Source organism: Hypomesus transpacificus, chromosome 19, assembly GCF_021917145.1.
Source record: "Hypomesus transpacificus isolate Combined female chromosome 19, fHypTra1, whole genome shotgun sequence".
In the NCBI taxonomy this organism is placed as follows: domain Eukaryota; kingdom Metazoa; phylum Chordata; class Actinopteri; order Osmeriformes; family Osmeridae; genus Hypomesus; species Hypomesus transpacificus.
This window is the reverse complement of record NC_061078.1, coordinates 10,546,110-10,565,653: the sequence shown is the minus strand read 5'-3', so window position 1 is coordinate 10,565,653 and position 19,544 is coordinate 10,546,110. Positions and strand designations below refer to the sequence as shown.

The 19,544-nt window shown below is 43.4% G+C and overlaps 2 protein-coding genes and 1 long non-coding RNA gene across 3 annotated transcripts; 2 read left to right on the top strand and 1 right to left on the bottom strand.

Moving 5' to 3' along the window:
* The first annotated feature begins 8,031 nt into the window (after positions 1-8,031).
* LOC124481644 lies at positions 8,032-9,949 on the top strand. The gene is made up of 2 exons (XR_006957675.1): positions 8,032-8,303; positions 8,422-9,949. It is a non-coding gene; the product is annotated as an uncharacterized LOC124481644 (long non-coding RNA).
* Positions 9,097-15,645, bottom strand: asb7 (ankyrin repeat and SOCS box containing 7). Its single transcript, XM_047041769.1, has 6 exons — positions 15,553-15,645; positions 14,676-14,711; positions 14,038-14,147; positions 13,610-13,863; positions 12,661-13,266; positions 9,097-11,333 (listed from the first exon to the last, which is right to left on the bottom strand). The coding sequence occupies exons 4-6, from the start codon at positions 13,848-13,850 to the stop codon at positions 11,194-11,196; spliced, it is 987 nt and encodes a 328-aa protein (XP_046897725.1). The 5' UTR covers positions 13,851-13,863; positions 14,038-14,147; positions 14,676-14,711; positions 15,553-15,645; the 3' UTR covers positions 9,097-11,193.
* Positions 15,646-15,673: 28 nt separating this feature from the next.
* lins1 (lines homolog 1) lies at positions 15,674-19,203 on the top strand. Its single transcript, XM_047041767.1, has 8 exons — positions 15,674-15,689; positions 16,046-16,076; positions 16,190-16,575; positions 16,676-16,774; positions 16,944-17,079; positions 17,221-17,823; positions 17,997-18,183; positions 18,328-19,203. Exons 3-8 carry the CDS (start codon positions 16,210-16,212, stop codon positions 19,184-19,186), a joined length of 2,250 nt encoding a protein of 749 aa, XP_046897723.1. The 5' UTR covers positions 15,674-15,689; positions 16,046-16,076; positions 16,190-16,209; the 3' UTR covers positions 19,187-19,203.
* The last annotated feature ends 341 nt before the right edge of the window (positions 19,204-19,544 follow it).

The window sequence follows — 19,544 nt, the reverse complement described above, 5'->3', positions numbered from 1 at the left end:
AGTTGAATAGAGTTGAACACATGCAAACAAATGCTTTTGTTCTTGGGGACAAAGCCGCTCCTCGCTCCAGACTCCAACTCAAACACAGTCGCTATTGTTTCCCCTTCATTGCTTCTTGTCACTCTTCTTGTCAAAGTTTAATTAGGACAACGAGCTTTAGCACACTCTTTTCTCACTTCAGCAACTTTCTAACACTTCATAATGAGGCAGAGAGAACCAGAGTGATTGAGCGAAAGGAAGACAGGAAGAAATGGAGAGAGAGAGGGAGAGAGCAAGAGAGACAAAGACGGAGCAAGAGTAAGAGTAAGAGTTAGAGCGAGAAAGGGAGAGAGAGGCGAGGGGAAATTATATACGAAAGCACAGTGCAGTGTTAGAAGGTGAAGTCTGTACCAGAGAGGAAATTAATTGTATCAGACGGAACTTTGGAGGCGCTCTGTCATCCCACTGAAACGGCGCTGGAATGATGTTCATCAGATCTATGCAAATAATCTGGAAGTGCCTGGAAGAATATATTTTTATATCTCAATACATTCTTTTAGATAACCGAACAGGAATTGAGTGTCATAGAATATTCCGCACAACTTTAAATGCAAAGATCTAGATAATTGACCTTACTGTCCATAATCCTGGAAGATCACAGGTCTACCTATATCTATTTGGTTGTGTTTAGTGCCAATATATTAACACCATTTGAGTAATGGTTGCCTTAAGTTGTTACATTTTCATTGCATATGTGCCTCAGGAAGTTTCAAATGTATTCAAAAGTTTTAGCAAATAAAAGTTCTGGGACTTTCAAGTTTTTAACAGTCATAGGAAGTTATTTTAAATCTTTGATCCTAGATAGATCTAAGATTTAATTTAGATCCTAAATGAATAAATCTTAGTCCAATTCCAACAAAATATTTTTATGACTAGGGCCTGGTTGAGTGATGAACCATGTATCTGCAAGGCCAAGCCAAATGCATTCACAACACTAAGTAGTTGATGTTATGGTTGCTGGTATCTCAACAAGTCTTTAGCAGCTCAGGGCCTGGGTGGGTGTCACCTGCAGCATGAATGTGGGTTGGCCAGAGCCTGCGGATAGCCCCTTCATGGGAAAGATGAGCGGGGTGACCCTGTCTTACAGGCTTGGCTGCCCAGGCTAATTGGTGTTGCACACCTTCTAATGAAGGTCAAGTTTCCTCCACTTTGCAGGCTTCAAGGCCTATTAGAATCATATCCCAGACAGCTAATTGTAGCATCAGTCTCTGTAAAGAAAGGCTTTTGAAAGATAATAACATGTTCAATCTCCTGGATAAAATATTTATATATATATATTTTTTTGTTTGCAGTTGTGAAACACTAAATCTGGTTCACGCTCTTTGACTGAATAGTACACTTGAGTCAGTGCCATACCATTTCAGTATATTAGGCTCCGTGTTAGTTCCAAATACATTTTCAAAGGATATTTGGGTCGATTAGCACACAGTATAACATAGGCCTAGGTAAATATAAAATGGACACATGGATGTTATACACCTGCGAGAGAGAGAGACAGTGGAGGGCATGAGTGAGGGAGATGAGGCCAGGGTACACCATGTGGCGGGAAAGGCAGAGAAGAGATGGAATGAAAGAGAGGGAGGGAGAAAGGTAGAGGGGGCTAGAGGGATGGAGGCCGAGAAAGAGACAGAAAGAGAGGAAGGGACGGAGAAGAAGTGAGAGAGAGACAGAGAGGGGGAGAGCCAGCATGGCTGTGATGACTCCCTCCAGGTGTTCAGGCACAAACAAAGACCCTTTTCAGACCCTGATGAGAAAGAAGCGGTCCCCTGCTTGTTGCAAAATATACAGGAGGGGGAAACAAGAGAACCAAACGTTTTCAGATGGTTCTATTCTGTTACAGTATCCAAATATGTGTGGGAGAACCAATTCCATGAAGTGAACTCTCCTCAGTAGCCAAAACAGTTCAATTAATTAGAAGAGAAGGGGGCTTAGCAGAGAAGAGGCGTTATTGGGGAACCTGCCACAGCAAGGACACTTCATAAGGTTAGCTATACACTTGAACTTAAAAGCAACCCATTAAGAATGTAACATTGCATAACACACATCAAATCGATTGTGATCATCCCCATTAGAAGACAATGTGATTCAGCATGAGGGTCACACCAGATTATTAAATCCGAAATAAAATGCTTCAATAACAGCAGGATTCACGCTAAATACGAACAAAGGTAGACACAGCTATGCTCAAGTTTTTCAATCTGTGGTGAAGTTAGTGAATGAATGTCTCGTGTTTCCTGTGTACCTGCAGGATGTGTGTCTCTGACAGGCCTGTGTCATCCTGGTTTCCCTAAAATGACAGGGGTGAGGTCGAACCCTTTGAAGTGGAGAAGAGAGTCTTGGCTCCTGGTCTTTCTCACCAGCCCAGATCAGCCTGGTCTCTCATTCAGACGGTTAAGAGAGTGAGAGAGGCCTTTGTGTTTAAGATCACAGCAATTTGCACGTTCATTGATGAACACCGTCAAACAAAAGACGCTTAGTTATAGAATCCATCATCATTCGTCTCCAACCGGCTGTAGATTAACTTTCCTGCCCGATGACATGTTCCCAGTTGTGGGCTGCGTGAAGATTGACTGCGCGGTCGATAAAGAGAGAGTGAATGGGTAGAATGTCACAGGAACATGCTCAGTGCTTTTTGGATGGATGTGGGTACACGAATAAGAGGAATGTATGACAAATATTTTCAACAAGAGGTTTGTAAGCGAAACTTGACTTTAGTTTAGTTGGTGTCTAAACAGATGACCATTTGCCATGGAATTGAATAAGTAGGATTTTTGTATTCATGTATTCCCACAATAACTTCTGAGTTAAATAGTGACACTTGGGAGCAGGGAGTAGGCAGTTGATTCTAGCATCCCCTTTTAATAAAAACATTCTCATCATATTATCTCTGCTTGGACCATCTGCTTGTCGGCTATCACAGCTACACAGCTTCCAAACTAATGTTTCACTTTCTGTTCCTAAAAAAACAGGCGTTCATCACAGAGTGGGAGTATGTCATAAGGAGAGAGTCTGAGAACTACATGACCTCCTGGACCCTGAGAATTACTGACCCATGGTCTTCGCCGCAACAGGCAACCAGCTGGCCAGCCAGCCAGCATTATCATAAAGGCATCATTCACAGTCTGGGTGGTTTTCTAAAGAGGTAAAGTAGGAGATACAACATGACTTAGGGGTGGGTAGGTGCCTACATCACTCTTACAACATAACAATGGACGGACAGTAGAGGATGTAAATCAAACAAAGTCTTTGGAATCAGAGGGGGAGATCAAATCTATCCTTGATAGTCAGGGATGTTTATGCTCAAAATTGTGTTCTTGTCAAACCAGAGTTTTTTTGTGATTAAATATGTGTCCAGATGCTCCATAATGGACTAAACACATCCTTATCCAGCTCCATCTCCTTCCTAAGTGTGGCTGGCTTGGTGGCCACAGTGGCTGACTGTTAAGGTGAAACCCAGCCTAGGAGGTAGAGTATTACAGAGTGGGTGTCCCTGCGTCCCTGCGAAGGACTGAGGAATGTGACTGTATTGTGTGTGGATGCAAGACTCCTTGTCAAAAGCAGTGCTCTAATGTGCAGGATTGAATGACTGAACAATGTTTACATCTCCCTTCTGGCCTAGCAGGGTTGTGAGGCACACCAGGGGCACACCAGTGAGACAGTGGAAGTGCTTATAGTGGCAAACATCAGTCTTGGCTTTTGTGGAACAAAGCACTTCAGTGTGTCTAAAAATGTCTGTGTTATTACAACGACAAGGACCCACTTGTTAGGTTTGTCTAAATTATTACCCCCAAGAGCATTACGAAAAGATGAGTGAACAGGTTTATTAAAGATAAGAAAGGCTGTCGTCAGGTGGTTGTTCATTAAATTGACAATTCATTAAGCAGAATCTTGAGGAATTTGACTATAAATGCAACAGGTTGGAGACACCAAAGACAAGTGTAGAAGGTAGATCTCTCCGATCCACCAACGACTCTTTTCTTCAGTTGTGACAGACTGGGTAAGAGATACAGAAAGATCCTGAGGGGAAGCATGATAGCTCCTTTTGAACCGCCTGACAGTTTTACAGAGCTGAGTCTATTGTAATTCATAATTTATAGATTTTGTGTTCTGACACAATTGTACTTCACCCAACCACAAGTGGTGTCTCGTTGACAAGAGAGAGCTCAGAGACTGAGACAGCGTCAAATCCAACACAAGCCTCAAAACCAAGACAATGTGTTTCTGAAAGTCTCAAAGCCTGCCCAAAACTGCTTGGACACAATGCAACCTCTAATTTATATAAAAACAACATCTTATTTGGAGGGGGATCAAATAATAGTCTGAGCAAATACAGAACTCTGTTATAGGACACCTCCAATGACAAACATGACTGTATTTCATTAGAAAAAGTGAGTCCGCTTTACATACGGCAAGATATAATACAAACAGCTGAGCAGACAAAAATACTGATACCTAAAATAACAGGCTGGCTTATGACAGCTCAGAGGCAGATGAAAGCACATTACATTATTATGTAAAAGTGATAAGGAGAAAGAGAAACAGCTGAAAAAGGTAAACACCATGAGCATGAATGAGTCACCAGAGGCAATGTTCCTGCTATGGAAAATGTGCGGTAAGTTGATGAAGTTGTGAATCAAACTAGCCAGATAATACCTTTGGTCATAACAGTGGAGGTTTTAATTCTTATACACAGGGCCATTTGCGTGCACACACACTCACTCACACACACACACAAATGCACACACCTGGGACTTGGACTAAGGAATAGAAACTGTTGAGGATATCACATTTTCTCCCTTGCCTTCTGTGTTCTAGAAACACCCTGTTTCGGCAGAACTATTTTGATGCAGTTTGAATCAATACACTCTTTTGTGTGGAAACTCCAGACGTGCTATCTGAGAGACTCTCACATCGTCTAGTATGGCCGGCCAGCTCTCCGGCCAGATCTCCTCTACTGTTCCACCAGAGACGCTCTGCCTGCATGAGTGACTGTCCTGGATAATTAAACATAGTGAGGTCTGTCTGGCCCTGGAGCTTCCTGGCCTCAGCTGAATGCTACCCAGCCAGCTCTCCTTTTTTTCTCTCTCTCTCTCTCTCTCTCTCTCTCTCTCTCTCTCTCTCTCTCTCTCTCTCTCTCTCTCTCTCTCTCTCTCTCCCTCTCTCTCTCTCTCTCTGTCTTTCTGTCTGTCTCTCAGTCCCTCTATCTTTTTTTGTCCCTCCCTTTCTCTTTCTTTCACTCCCTCTGCCTTTCTCTCTTTATCCTTCTCTCCCCATTGCAGCCAGGAGGAAGCCAGGGCAAGTCCCAGCACATCTATTGCTCTCTACTCTTCTGTTTTATCTTTCTTGTTCTGCAATGTTTACTTCCCCCTCTCAAGCCCTCTGGTGTTTTGTCCCTGTAAGGTGGACAAACAGGTTCCTGTGGTCAAGAGGCAGGAGCTAAACTGGGTATGATTGTAGCCAGAGTAATTAACCGACCTCTGGACTCTGGTGAAGTGTTTTATTTTGTCCATGAGGGGTATTCACTTCAGTATTTCGGCACCAGATTTAGAAAGAGCTATGTGTAGTAACCCTGTCCTTTCCAACAGGTACAAAGCAGCAGGCCATTCATGTACAGGAAGGTCTCCAAACGTATTTATAGATGTTCTGCTGAACTCTGAGACTAAGGAGTTCTGAGAATATTCAGAGCGATTCTTTCTTCACAGTATATTACATAACTGGCGTCACCATGACATCAATATGGGATCCTAATTTTGTTGGTGAATTTTTCTTGACAGTATTGGCTCTCCAACCCATTTTGAAATTCAGCATATTCTGTAGACATTGACAAAAATCAGGCATGATCAATTAGCTAATATGATAATATAATAAAGTAGTTTACTGGCATTTTAAGAGAATGTAAAAAGCTTGAGGAAGCCATTTATCAATGTGGGACGCATCAGCAGTCTGACTGGTTCGTGTTTGCCTTCAGATGTTGTCTCTCTCACTTGAGAAGGCCAGAAATATCCACAAGATCAATCAGTATCTGACACATAAAACCTAATGCAGCGTCCACTCGAATGAAGATCTGCCAGCACATGACAAGATGCTCTTGTGGCATATGACACAATTGAAAGTCATCTTCATCACTGTGGCATATGGCTGACAGACAGTGCATGTACATTAAGCATACAGCATGTTTGATCTCCCAAAGCAGTCCTAAAAAGCTCCAGCTGCAGGCTTCAAATCACTATAGCCCAGTCAAAACCACAACCTACTTACCCACCAATCAGGGAGAGGTGCTGAGATTTGAAGAAAGTGCTCTCCGAGTAGAAGACATTAACACCATGAAAGTAATTGTCAATTTAGACATGTATTTCTGAAATACACTTAAAAATGCAGTATTTGTCCTCCAAGCTCATGTTCATGGTACAACACTGACTAAACGGATATGAAGGACAGAGAGAGATGTGACGAAGAGGAGGAATAATGACTAAAACGAGCAAATCTCCAGACAGCACCTAAAGCAACCAGGTGTTTTCTTAATTGGCTTAATCTGTTTACAGTCAATTATTCTGAGTGAGCATTTGACCTTTCTATCATAGCACATGGTTAACATGTTATCAGTGGAGCTTGGGGGTGATTACACATCTGTTTCCCAAGCCCAGGAAGCCAGTCTCCTGTTAATGAGATGTGTCCCAGCCTCCTGGTTCCTGGTTCCTGGTTCCTGGTCCCAACGTCCTGGGCTGGACTGGGCTGGGCTGGGCTAGGTCTTGTCGGAAGGATGCCAGCAGGAGGGCATTCCTCTGCTGGCCCCCCGAGTCTCTGTTCTGCCTCACTAGTCTGCATCTGGCAGAGAGGCGAGCTGCTTTCACCACAAAATGAAGACTTGATAAAACAGTGCAGCTAACAGCTGGTTACGGTAACAGAGCAACGGTGGCCATCAGAAAGAAACTCTTTGTTCTCCCTAGTCGCTGCGCTATGCGGCCATACGTCACCTAACCGACCCCTGATAGCAGGTTGTATCTGGACTGAGCAATAAGATAAAGAGTCTCTTGAGAGAACGGGATGGAAGAGGGCCAATCACGGCCCCCGGAATGTCTTCTCATTTCCTGGAATATGAGTATGCTTCATTCATCCCACAACAACAATGCATCACCCCTGAGCTTGTCTCACACAAAGCTATCTCATGCCAGTCACAGTGAAGGTGCAAAGAGAAAAAAGTCAGCATTTATGAGTTGATTGTGAAAGTAGTCCATTTACCAATAACTGCTAAAAAGAACAAACTTCTTTCATTTTCAGGAATTGCATCAAATAGTACTTCTTACTTTTTTTGAGTAATCTTCTGCAAATTTTTTGTTGATAACATTACTGAAGTATATAGGTTTGCCATCTCTTGCCAGACTGGAAGTTGAACCAGAACATAGTCTCATGATCTAACAGCACCATAATAAGAAGCTTGTATTCTTTCTCTCCTGCTCAGTTTCAGCTTCCTCACAGCACTTAGCGAGCACGCTCTAAATCACATATTGTATTTCTCCTAAAGCTTGTAATCACATTAACTTAACAGACAAAATAGAGAGCCAAATCAAGTGAAAACACACTCCAATGAAATTAATTCAAGACATCAGAGTGGATTAGGAGACAAAAGACGAAGCACATAATTGCAGTTAAACGTGGATTTATTGGAAAATCAGTATCATGGTATTTATTTACTCTCGTTATAGTTGTTACTAGATCTGATGGGACTGGCTGAAGGCAATTCGATATTTTTTTGTCAATATAGAAGTTGCATTTGTCCCCATCTAAACCTCCATGGAACGACCATGCCCACACTGTCACAGTATCCTGGTTTCACGTCCTGGAGTGGCCGGGCCAGGACTAGAGGCAGGGGCAGGACTAGAGGCAGGGGCAGGGCTAGAGGCAGGGGCAGGGCTAGAGACAGAGGCAGGGCTCTCCTCATGATAGCATCAGGCAGCCTTCCAGGGTGTGGTTTGGTCATAATGGGAAGTATATTGTCCTGACTTGCAGGAAAACCTACTTTGAATACAGTCCTTCATGGCGAACACTTTGCTGTGTTTTATCTCCTGGGGTTTTCCTTTTTCCATGGCAAGAGATAGCTGAGCGCATGATGAGAGAGGCACCTGAGAGAGGACAGGAAGGAGCTGTATTTTTAAACATGACAAGGACACAGGGTTTCCTCCAAACCGTACAGGCTGCTGACAAAGAGCGTATTGTCCTGGTCTACAGGCCTGCTAGGCCACAGAGGGACGGCATTGTGGCATCAGGTAATGCTAGCGGAGATCTGATCTGTGATAGCACCCCATGTTTGGTAAAGTAAGACACTAATATATCACAGGTGCTATTAGGTCACCTCAGTGAAAGTTTGGTGTGTCTTGGCGCAAGGGCAAGGAGACGAAAGCAGAAACCACTTGATTTAAGACAGCATTCCGGAGAAAAAGAGAAAAAGCAGAAAAAAACACACCCTTTGCAAAGTAAGTGATACATCTCAGAAAAGACTGTCAGAATGCCAAGCTATGTAATTATAGGTGTTCCTACTTCAAAACCTATGCTGCTATTACAGTTACATGGCATAGAACGGGGTTGTTTTTCAAAGCATTGTTAAATATGAAGGGCAAACTGATATTATAAATCCATCCTTCTCTCACTCTCTCCCAGACACACACACATACACACACCTTTATCAGGAGTTTTCCTCTGTAACCAGAGTGCTTGACAGTGTTTCTCTGGTGAGGAGGCCGGACTTCAGACAGGTTCTGTCGTGATCATTATCATGGCTGAGATTTATTGCTTTTACAGCCTGGAAACAGTCAGGAAGAGATAGTGTGTGAGACAGAACAATAAACAGATGACTAAATGGCGATTTCCACTTCCAAATCATAATGGTATATGCTATTTCTGAAAGTTTTTTATTTCATTAATATGACAGACAAGTCTGGGGAGCTTTCAGTGTTGATTCAATTATATCAGTAGAGAAAATGAAGAGGAATATTATGACGTGTTTTTATTCACATTCTAACATTTACAAATCTGCATAAGACTTTATGTACATTCAGTAGTTGATGATGAGGAAGACTTGTGGTCAGTATTGACTGTTCCTGGACTGGGAAGATCCGAGCCGACCACTGAATCTAACAGAGGCTCCGCAGCACAACCTGAGAGCCCTACCATGCTGTCTCCCTCTGCTCACTCGGATAAAGTCTGCCGCACAAAATGGCGTCATATACAAAATTGTATCTAATCCAGAAGAAAAGACACAGGACAATGTACAGTAGAAAATGATCTACCTGAAATGTAACTGACCTATGTAAGTGAACATTAGTCATGAACAAATAGCTGATCTCTGAGGCCTTTCTGTCACATTGTGTCTTCAGTGTCTGCCTACTAGATTTATTTGTATTATGAAATAAAGACACAGAAGGGCTGAGCTGTATGGTTAATTCTGACATAATAAAGGCAGTTGGTCTTAAGGTATTTGCAATGAATTAAGCAATCTATCATATGGAACAAATAACCAATTCTGGGATACAGTAAAACAAGAACCACTTCTTGTCAACATAAGACTTACAAACCAAGTAAGCATTTTAGATATGAAAACAATAATAATTTTGATAAGGATTGGTAACCATAAACAACTGAAGTTGCCTGATTGACCTTCAAAGTAAATAAATATATTGATATGGTATGATCAGGTTCATATTTAAGGTTGTTGATCAGGGTCTATAATTTCAACACAAAAATGTAACTTTTATTTAATTTTCAGACAATTAGACAAAAATAAAAATTGTATAATGAAATTATGTAATTTGCAGGTGATTGGATCAGTTCTTGTTTTGTTAAGAGCATCTAATTAAATGTGAAAATCACAGTATAGTCTTTATTACAAATTAGACTTTGCTTTTTTTTTTTTTTTACATAGCATTTGCTTTGTCTCCCTCACATAATATCCTTCCAAATTATTCTTGATAAATTAAACGTCTGAAACTCTTAACATACCGTATCACACACACAAAATAACCAGTACATCGGCTCACATCAAACAAAGCACAATACCTTCCAACAAAAGAAATACATTAGGAACACAGAGTATCATTGCTTAAATAATTCTAGAAAAATATTTGCTGTACATATTTAACAATTATTTACATTTGTTTAAAATAACTGTGTTTATACATTAACACACTGTTCAGAATCCATAAACATCTCATTTTGTAAAAGTAAAAACTCAAAGAAAAACTGGAAAAAACAAATAAACAGGTAACACTGTATGCCAAGTTACGACCATGTCATTGCTTAAGAAAAGTTGGACTCATAGCTTTACAACAGTACATGCAGTGTTTTTCTTAGTATTACACAAGTGTATCTAAATTATTTTAAATCCACTTGCATAGTAATACAACTGATTAAAATATAATTGTAATTACCACAACAACAAAAAATGTACTGGAATAGTAATAGTCATTCTGGCAAAGGCGTGTGGGCCACTTTATTCATAAAAAGATGAGAACATATGCAGTTTGTGTCCCTCTACAACTTCAACTAGAGACCGCCCAACTTAAGGGTTTTGAACAATGAAAGGTGCACTTATTGCAGCATAAGACGATCATTTCCTACAACTTCAACAGGCACAAGATGAAACATCTCAGTGAATGTGAAATATAATGGCACCATCTCTGTCTAACTATTTGTTTGAATCAACATTTCAAAAGTTACCCCCAGAAAGTTAACTCATGGTGGCTGTACATGTAAATGAACAGGAAGACCCATATCAACAAATCAAATCCCCTGGCATATGCAGACAGAAATCTGACACACTGACGACAGCCCAGTGCCAGATCTGTGGATGTGGTCACATTTCCATTGAGTAAGCTTATTCCACAGCACACATGACTGCATCAACCATCATTCATGATTGGACAGGCTAAAGTGAGAAAGATACTTCCCAGTTTTCAGACAGTAGATCTGTGGACAACATTTTGTCAGTGTGGCGACAGGCACAGTGACAACTGGGGTCACAAAGTGACCTTTCCAGGTTACACAAGAACACCCCGCACACCTCTCCTCCAGGCTTCCTTCACAGAGAGACACACAATGCTTGCATAGTCTTGGCAGAAACCAGAGTTCTCAATGTGCCCCTCCTCATCCCAGGCCCTGGCATCAGACGTTGTCAAACTTGTGTTTTAGATAGTCTTTTATGACCTTAGCGATAGGTAGATCTTCTAGTAACTTGAGGCTCTGAAGGCCTATGCAATGACGAATTCTTATACGACACATGTCTTGTAAAGTCCTGGGTTGCTCTGAAATACAAGACAAATGTGTTATTTAAATACTGATCAAACAAGATATTAATGCAAGTAGATAGTTATATAAACAGTATCAAACAATATTAAAATAAATAACTAGATTTCATATAATACACAACTAGATAAGGTATTCCCAATAATTTTGTTTAGCAAATTGCTACAAACTCAAAAAGCTATTTGGAACCTTAACCTTCCCAGAGTTCTCTCTACGTTCTCAAACCAAACTAGCACCTTGTCATTAGCTTCTGCATTGTTTGCTATTAAACTGCAGGAAAGTCCCTCAATTCCAGGAAGCTCGAAAGCTGGAGTTTTATCGCTAGTAAGTGGAACTACTCCCTCTGCCTGCGTCTCCCTCCCGGGGAAGAGGGAAGCACCAAAGCACAACCAGCTGGAGAAACCACAACACTGTGGGGGGCAGGGCACAGCTGCAGGTCGGTCTACTATCACCACAGCCAGGATCCCTGTTGTTAGAGGCTTCAGGTGACACTGCAGTTATTGTTGGAACCCAATTTAACCAGGATGTGAGCAATGTGGTTTTATTGAAACAAATCAGTGATGTGCTGATGCTGTAGAATCTTTCTACTGGTTAAAATATTTATGTGAGCGACCAGAATCTACCTAAAGGAAACAACACTGGGGTCAGTGTGCAATAGTCTTCAAAGCTTGCTGCCAATCCTCCAGGGTCTCCCAGCCAAGGCAGATGGGTTAATCCAGTGAGGCTGTCCTGTAATCAATAAGCTTGTGGATATGTGATCTGCCTGGTCTCAGGAGGCTGTGAATGGGACTGACTTCACATGCCTGTCTGATACACACCAGAGCTCTTTGATATCTCGATATCAAAGTTCAGTGAGCAGAGCAGGAATGCAGGCATTGTGCTTCCTAAATCATTGGTGCTTCAGGTACCGTATTCTCCTCTCCCCCCAACCGCCAATTGTTCTGGGGCTGAACACTGGTCATTATAACCTTGTGTTGGCAACGTGCCCTCTCTGTACATTTCTGAAGGTTCTACTCGTCTCGACTTACAATGCAGCCATATCCCTTGTTTTGTGTAGAACTACAATCCATCATCACCCCACCCATTTTAACCACAGGTTTCTTTCATGTTTGACGACATTCACCACTTTTGTCATCTACATCCCTGCATGAACAAACTACTACATAACTAGAAACGACTCCAGTTTTGGAGCACCGAAACTCATAATATCCTAACACGTGTCACCAGAAGACTGCATCCCAAACAGCCAAGCAGAAAGAACCCAAACCACCAGTGCCTAACCTCCCCTAACCCTACGTCAAACCCCAGAGTAGCAGTCCCACTTACTGGTGACCTCCTGCAGGAAGTCCAGACAGGGCCGGCTTATCGTCGACATGCTGAGGGCCACCGCCACGGGCGTCTGGCCCTCATAGTTAATGGTGTTGGTGTCTGCCCCGTACGCGTACAGCATCTGGGCACAGACCACGTCGTCTCTGAGGGCCGACAGGTGCAGCGGGGTCTGCCCGTCCTCCAGACGGAACAGGTTGGTGTCCGCGCCCCTCTGCAGGAACATGCGGCAGTACGAGTGGTTTCCTTTGATGACGGCGTAGCGCAGCAGGAAGCCGTTCTGGATGTCGATGTTGGCGCTGTGGTCCAGGAGGATCCGAACACAGCTGGAGCGCTCGCGGATGATGGCCAGCTGGAGAGGGGTGGTCCCCTTGTCGCTCAGGGGGTCCACCTCCGCCCGGAACTCCAGCAGGAGGCGAACGAACGAGTCCCGGCCGTAGTGGGCCGCTACGTGGAGGGGTGTCCAGCCGTCGTTGCTCTTGGCGTTGATGATGTCGCTGCGGAACTCGGACTCCAGCATGAGCCGGGCGATGCGGGCTCGGCCGTGCATGGCGGCGTAGTGGAGGGCCGTGAATCCACCGATGAAGTCTTTTACTGTGGGGTCGGCTGGAGAGAGGAACACCAGAAGAGAAGGGAAGAATTGGGGGAGACAAGACAAAACAAGAGGTGAGTGTACATTTCAATGTCCTTCCATTTAGTAGAGTAGGAAGGACAAGAGAGAATCGACTGACAGAAAAGCAATCACTAGGCCTAATGATGTCACAGGGCAGTCTACAGCAATTAGAAATACATATTAAAAAAGTCCCTGGAATCCTGAGGTTTCGACTGGAGACTCAAGTCGATGAGAAGTCGACAATCCCAGACTGGTAATATACCGCCATCTACAGGACAAAGAAAGCCATGGAGGAAGAACTATTTCAACATCTTCATCCAAGGTTAGGATCCTTACCACCATGCTCTAGGAACACTCTGACACATCTCTCCTTCCCCTTGGCAGCTGAGAAGTGGAGCAGTGTCCAGCCATTGGCGTCGCGGATCTTGGGAGAGTAGCCTTGTTCCAGCATCTTCCTGACCGTGCACACATCCCCTGCGGCCACGGCGGCCTGGATCTGCAGCTCCTCCTGAAGCTCGGGGTTCCTTCTGCAGTGATGGTTCAGCATCCTGTTACATCTCGTTAAGGGAAGGCTCATCCACACCTAGCCTCTTTTGGGAAACAGACACAATTTGGGATCAGTCCATATCTTCACTTTACCAAACTGTTTACACCGTAATCATGGAAAGGCCCACCGCTGTGACTATCTTGATAAATTATTCCTTAATCCATCACATTTGCCGTTCCTACATATTGGTACAAACCCACAGTTTACACATCTTTACCTTTTGTCAAATTGGTGATGTATAACTTCTCTCATGTGTCTCTTGGGCATACCAACAGGGCAGTTGTCAGTTGTGAGTACAACTCAAATAGACATGGTTTTAAATCCAATCTGAAAAGTAAACAAAAACAGAAATGCATTTACTAATCTCACATGCGTTGTCTGTTCAAAACCACTGAATACAAAAACATAACATTTAACTACAACGTTTTGATATTAAACCTGTGTAGATCTGTAATGTAGGGCTAGTAATCTGAAGGTTGCCAGTTCGATTCCCGGCCATGTCAAAAGACGTTGTGTCCTTGGGCAAGGCACTTCACCCTACTTGCCTCGGGGGAATGTCCCTGTACTTACTGTAAGTCGCTCTGGATAAGAGCGTCTGCCAAATAACTAAATGTAACTGTAATGTTCGCAAACGAAGTAGACATCATTCTCTGTCATAAGGTGACATTTAATGTCTAGTTTGGTGATTTAATTAATACTGTAAACGCTTTGCAACTCGATCAGATAAGCTGGATCGTTAGCCCAAACAAGAATAATCAATAGCTAACTAGATACTTAGCCTAGAAAACAAGGTTTTAATGTTCGACTCGTTGGAAACGAACAAACTACTAAGTTATGGAACTCAATATAGCCTACCGTGTTCATACTGGACACGTAGCAGGTTGTGGCAATCTGGAAACAGGCATTGAAAACAAATTGCGTTAGCTCGTATAGCACAGTCAATTAACTGAAACAAAACAATTAACCGGTTGACAGGTCAGTTTGCCAGCTAGCCTTGCTTTAAAAGGTTAGTCCACTTTCCCCCCCCCCCCCCCCCCCCCCCCCGAGTCATAATTCAGAAAGATTTAAAACATGGGCCAAACTGACAGTGACACATAAAATGCATGCATGCAGCATACAATAGCTAATTTGTGTCAAGCTACGACAACTAGCCAACTTCTTTGCTAGTCACACAATTAAGTAGTAGTTCTACAAGTTAGCTTTTACAATGGCTAGGCGATATATATCACTAGATTACTATCTGGTGGTAATAACCACTAGCTAGCTAACGTTAGCGAGTATTCAGCAAAAACGAACAAACAACAATGGAGTGGCAAGCTACGCGCTAACATTAGCCATGGCTTGGCTTTTTCAGTCATCATGGTACCTTCAGTCCTTCACGGGCTACTTTCCAAGTTAACTAAAGAACTGACACTAAATGACACTATGTAACAACGCAGCTACAAACACCCACTTGCTTTTAAATACATGCATATTTAGTTAGCTTAGTTAAGTTAATGCAGGTTAGTAAAATAAGGCAATAGTTAGCTCAATTGCTAGTGCTGGTGCTGGTGCTAGAAGTGTAACGGTTAGCTGACCAATTTTCTGGACAATTCTTGAGTTTTATAACATTCACCACAATAGAGCTATTAGACTCTCAGAACAACTCGTACACTCGTCCACTGCTCATTGGCACAACGCAACTATTTGCTAGCTATTAACGCTAGAAGCTACAAAATTGCAATATACTTACTGAACTAGATGCTATAAGGTTAGCAGACAGGCTAGTTAGCTGGCTCCTCTACTCCACTGTCCGACGCCAACCCCCAGGACGTGCACCACACCAGCCAATAAGATTTCAGAGTTGAGGAACGCGAGCTGTCAAACCAGGTTCGTGCTGCAAACCTCCGGTTACTGCAACGGAGGCTTTACATTAGCTACATTTCGGTTGTACTTTATTTTATTTTATTAAATTGTGTAAAAAAATGCGTTGACCATGCTTTGCAAATGACAAATATACACTTAGCTATCTTGTTTTTCAAAACGTTTTTTTCAGCATCTCAGACCCTGCTTCCGTGAGCACCAGTCACATGGCCCTATCGGGACACTGTAGCTAGAGCTAGAGCTTAGAAATACATGCTTGCTGCTTTTCTTTTCGTAAACTATATAGATTTAGCCTATATGGAAAAATAAATTAGTTAATCAGTTACTATGTAACTTACTGCAGTTTTTGTAACACATTCTAGCAAAATAACCTGGAATACGTGAATAAAAAAGGTAGGTGAGATATTGGTTGACTTACGTTTTGTAATGTGTATGTATGTAAACTCTTCAACGTCAACCAATGAAGAAAGTTGATATGAAACTAAATTTAAAAAAATCTATTTCAGGTTTCTTCCAACCCATCAAAATGAACTCTATTGTACTCTCTCTAAATGATGCCTACCGGAGTTTACTGATTGGAGCATCGCCTAACATAACTGCACAAGAGTTTGCGTCAACAATGTCCTTGTGTGTTAGTAAATCACAAAAACAGTGTTGTGAATCAGTGCCTCTGCCGGACAGGGATGCTGAGTGTTCAGATCAACCCAGAGAACCTTTCAATTCACCAGAGTTTTATGATAATGGCGTCGATGAGATACCCTGCATTGCTCTGACGCTGATGGAGAAAATCTTTTTCAAAATGACATGTCAAAGCTGGTCTCAAGAAACACAACATTATTTCAGTATGGTGTACAGAATATTATTGCAAGAGTTTGGTATTATGTCAAATCTTGTGAGTAGTTTTGATTTTATTTGTTGACTTTACTTAAACATGCTTGTAGGCTAGTTTGTGTCATTTGAATTTTCCTCTCTGACCCCAACTCCCTTGACAGATCGATATTTTCCGAACCAAGGATCTGTTGAAATCTCATCTTGCTGCAAAGTGTGCATCAGCATGTGTTTCTGTTCAGTTGCGCTCCTCTGAGAACTTGGTGAGTTGGATGCTCACCCTCAATTGAGACTCAAAAAAACTGTTATTGAAATGTATAATTGGATGACATCCCCAGATACTGATGGACTCTTGGTCAGTTGCTCTCTTTTGCCTCACATAGAATCATTCTTTGATTTATTAATTTCCTTCTATTTTATTTAAACTCGCAGCCTGTCAATCCCATTTGGGAGAGGAAATGTCTGCAAGTGTTTCTGAACCCCAATCCAGGACCTGAGTTGGATGCCTGCCTATGGTCTCTCCAAGACGTCATTAAAACACTGCTTAAACAGCCACAGGGCGATAGTGGTATTGATCTTACAGTAGACGTTTTTTACATTCTGTGAAACAAACAGACCTCAACACTTTTCACTGCCAATACAGTATGCTATACATGTCTTTGTTCCCCCCCTTATTTCCTCCTCGTCCTTTTCTCTGTTTTCCCACCAGGGGCTTTGCAGAAGCTTCTTGCATCCTTTGACCCAGCCCTGTCATCATTGTGCTCTAAGCTTCTCCCTGGAAGTGATGTGGATCAGACAGACGGTGCTTTATACTCCAGCAGCACTGCAGACTGGGGGACCACGCTGTGCACTCTACTAGACCTACTGGAGGTGCTCACAGCGTCCAGGGTCAGATCAGGGTCTCGTGGCTGTTTCCTGAGTCAGAGGCTGGCTCACACGCGGGCCTCCGGGCTGCTGAGGATAGTCACGTGTCCGCTGGACTACTTTGTGATCAAGCGAGTGATGCTGCTCCTGAAGAGGGTGCTGCTGGAGAAAGCCGGGGAAGACATGGCTTTAGCGAACGGACCAGCCCCCGGGCCCACGGATCGTCACATCTGCGGAGACATGAACACGCTAACTTCGGATGTGTTGCAGGCGGTGCATGCTGCTTGGTTACAGGGCGTTCCGGTGGAGTCAGGGTCTGGGTTCTTCAGTGGGACAAGGCCGGCCTGTGATGGAGGCGGTGACCGCCCCGATTATGTCATGCTGAGAGCTGTTAGTCTGGTTCTACTGAAATCCCTGGATTACAAGACCAAATCAGGAAGTGGCACAGGTAAGGACTTAATCAATACCACATCTCTTAATGTATGAACGCTGAATTCAAGCTAACAGAACCCATTTTGAACAATGTTTCCTGTGCTTGGTTTTGCTGTTCCCCACATGCGCAGCAGGGGGCAGTCTTTTCTTAGATATGAAGCCTGTCTGTTTTCCTCTCTGTGTCTCCAGGTGTTGATCCTAGCATGGATGTGCCAGGGTGTCTGCAAGGCTTGTTGTTGTTCCTGAACCAGCGAGGGGTCCAGCTGCACCAGCCTTGTCATCCTTGCACCTGGGTCTCTGTGGTGTTTGGAGAGCAGGATGATGACATGATGGAGACAGCCAAAACCTTACTCTCACTACACCTCCACCACAACAGGTAACTATTATAGTAACTGGAGGAAGAGCAGTTTAAGAAAGTACCTACAGTACTAGAAAGTTCTGGATAGTGTTCACGCCACATTGACGAAGGCTGCAATGTAATTGAGGGGAAAGTATTTTGAATGTTGGTTTCTCGCCGCAGAGTCTCCTCTGAGACGGATGGGTTTGCTGGTGCTTCAAATACTGCTTCCTGTTCCACCGGCTGCAACCCCCACTGCCACTTCCTGTCGCTCCTCCAAAGTGTCTCCTTTGACCACTGCATCCTCCTGGACTTCCTCATCTCCACGGAAACCTGCTTCCTGGAGTACTTGGTGCGCTACCTGAAACACCTGCAGGGGGACCGGGAAGGTTTCTCTGAGGCCTGTCTGAAGATGGAGGCACTGGACTGGAGACAGAGGCTGGACAGCTTGGGAGAGGACCTCCACCGGTCGTCACTTGCCCCCTGTAGCAGTGTGTCTCCGCTGGGCCTAGTCCAGCCTAACCCAGTCCCTCCTCTCCGTCTGGTGGACTATGGAAGCTCAGATGAGTCAGAGACTGAGGAGATGGATGTCTCAGACACACCAAGGAGGGCCACAGGGCTGGAAGCCTGCAGCTCAGAGAGCAGGCCAAGGCTTGGCGGCCTCAATCTGTCACAGGGTGATAAGAGGGAACCGTCTTACTCTTTGGGGCATACTCATGAAGGACCCCAGCTATCAGGCTCCACACAGTGTTTTCAGACCACACCTGACTGCAAAAAACAACCAGAGAGGGGATCACAGCCTAGAATGGATCCAGACCGTGGACAAGGGTGGAGTCTGCCAGGTCCAGGATGGAGGCTCAGGACCCTTGGCCCTGCCCAAGACAGACATCATGGGGACCTTGACAGAAGGGCATTCACCTGTCTGTCCGAGCTCAGAGCTGTGATAGCCAGGCTGCAGAAGAGGAATCTCTTTCCCTATAATCCCACCTCGCTCCTCAAACTACTGACTAAGATTGAGACAGAAAGTGTTTTTCATCATTGAGATACTACCGATTTAAATTAAACAACACAAAATTGAAACATGTCTGTTCGCAGTTTTCTTGATAGTATCTGTATATCGTAGGTATCTATATAAAAAGATATACATACAGTAAGATATACATACAGTAAGCAATTCCCAGTTCTCCTTTTGGTGTGGGTTATAATACTATTTTGGTGCCCTTAAGCTGCCTTTTAGGTAAATCTTGAGTCATGACAGGAAGAGAGTTTGTCCTGAAAGTGTGTTTACAATCAGTGTTTCAGCTGAGTGTATACTTTGAGCTCTGCTCTGTTTACCCATCCTAAGCAAACACAACGTCCACCTCCTAAACCAATACACTACAGCTGTTTGACTGTTACTT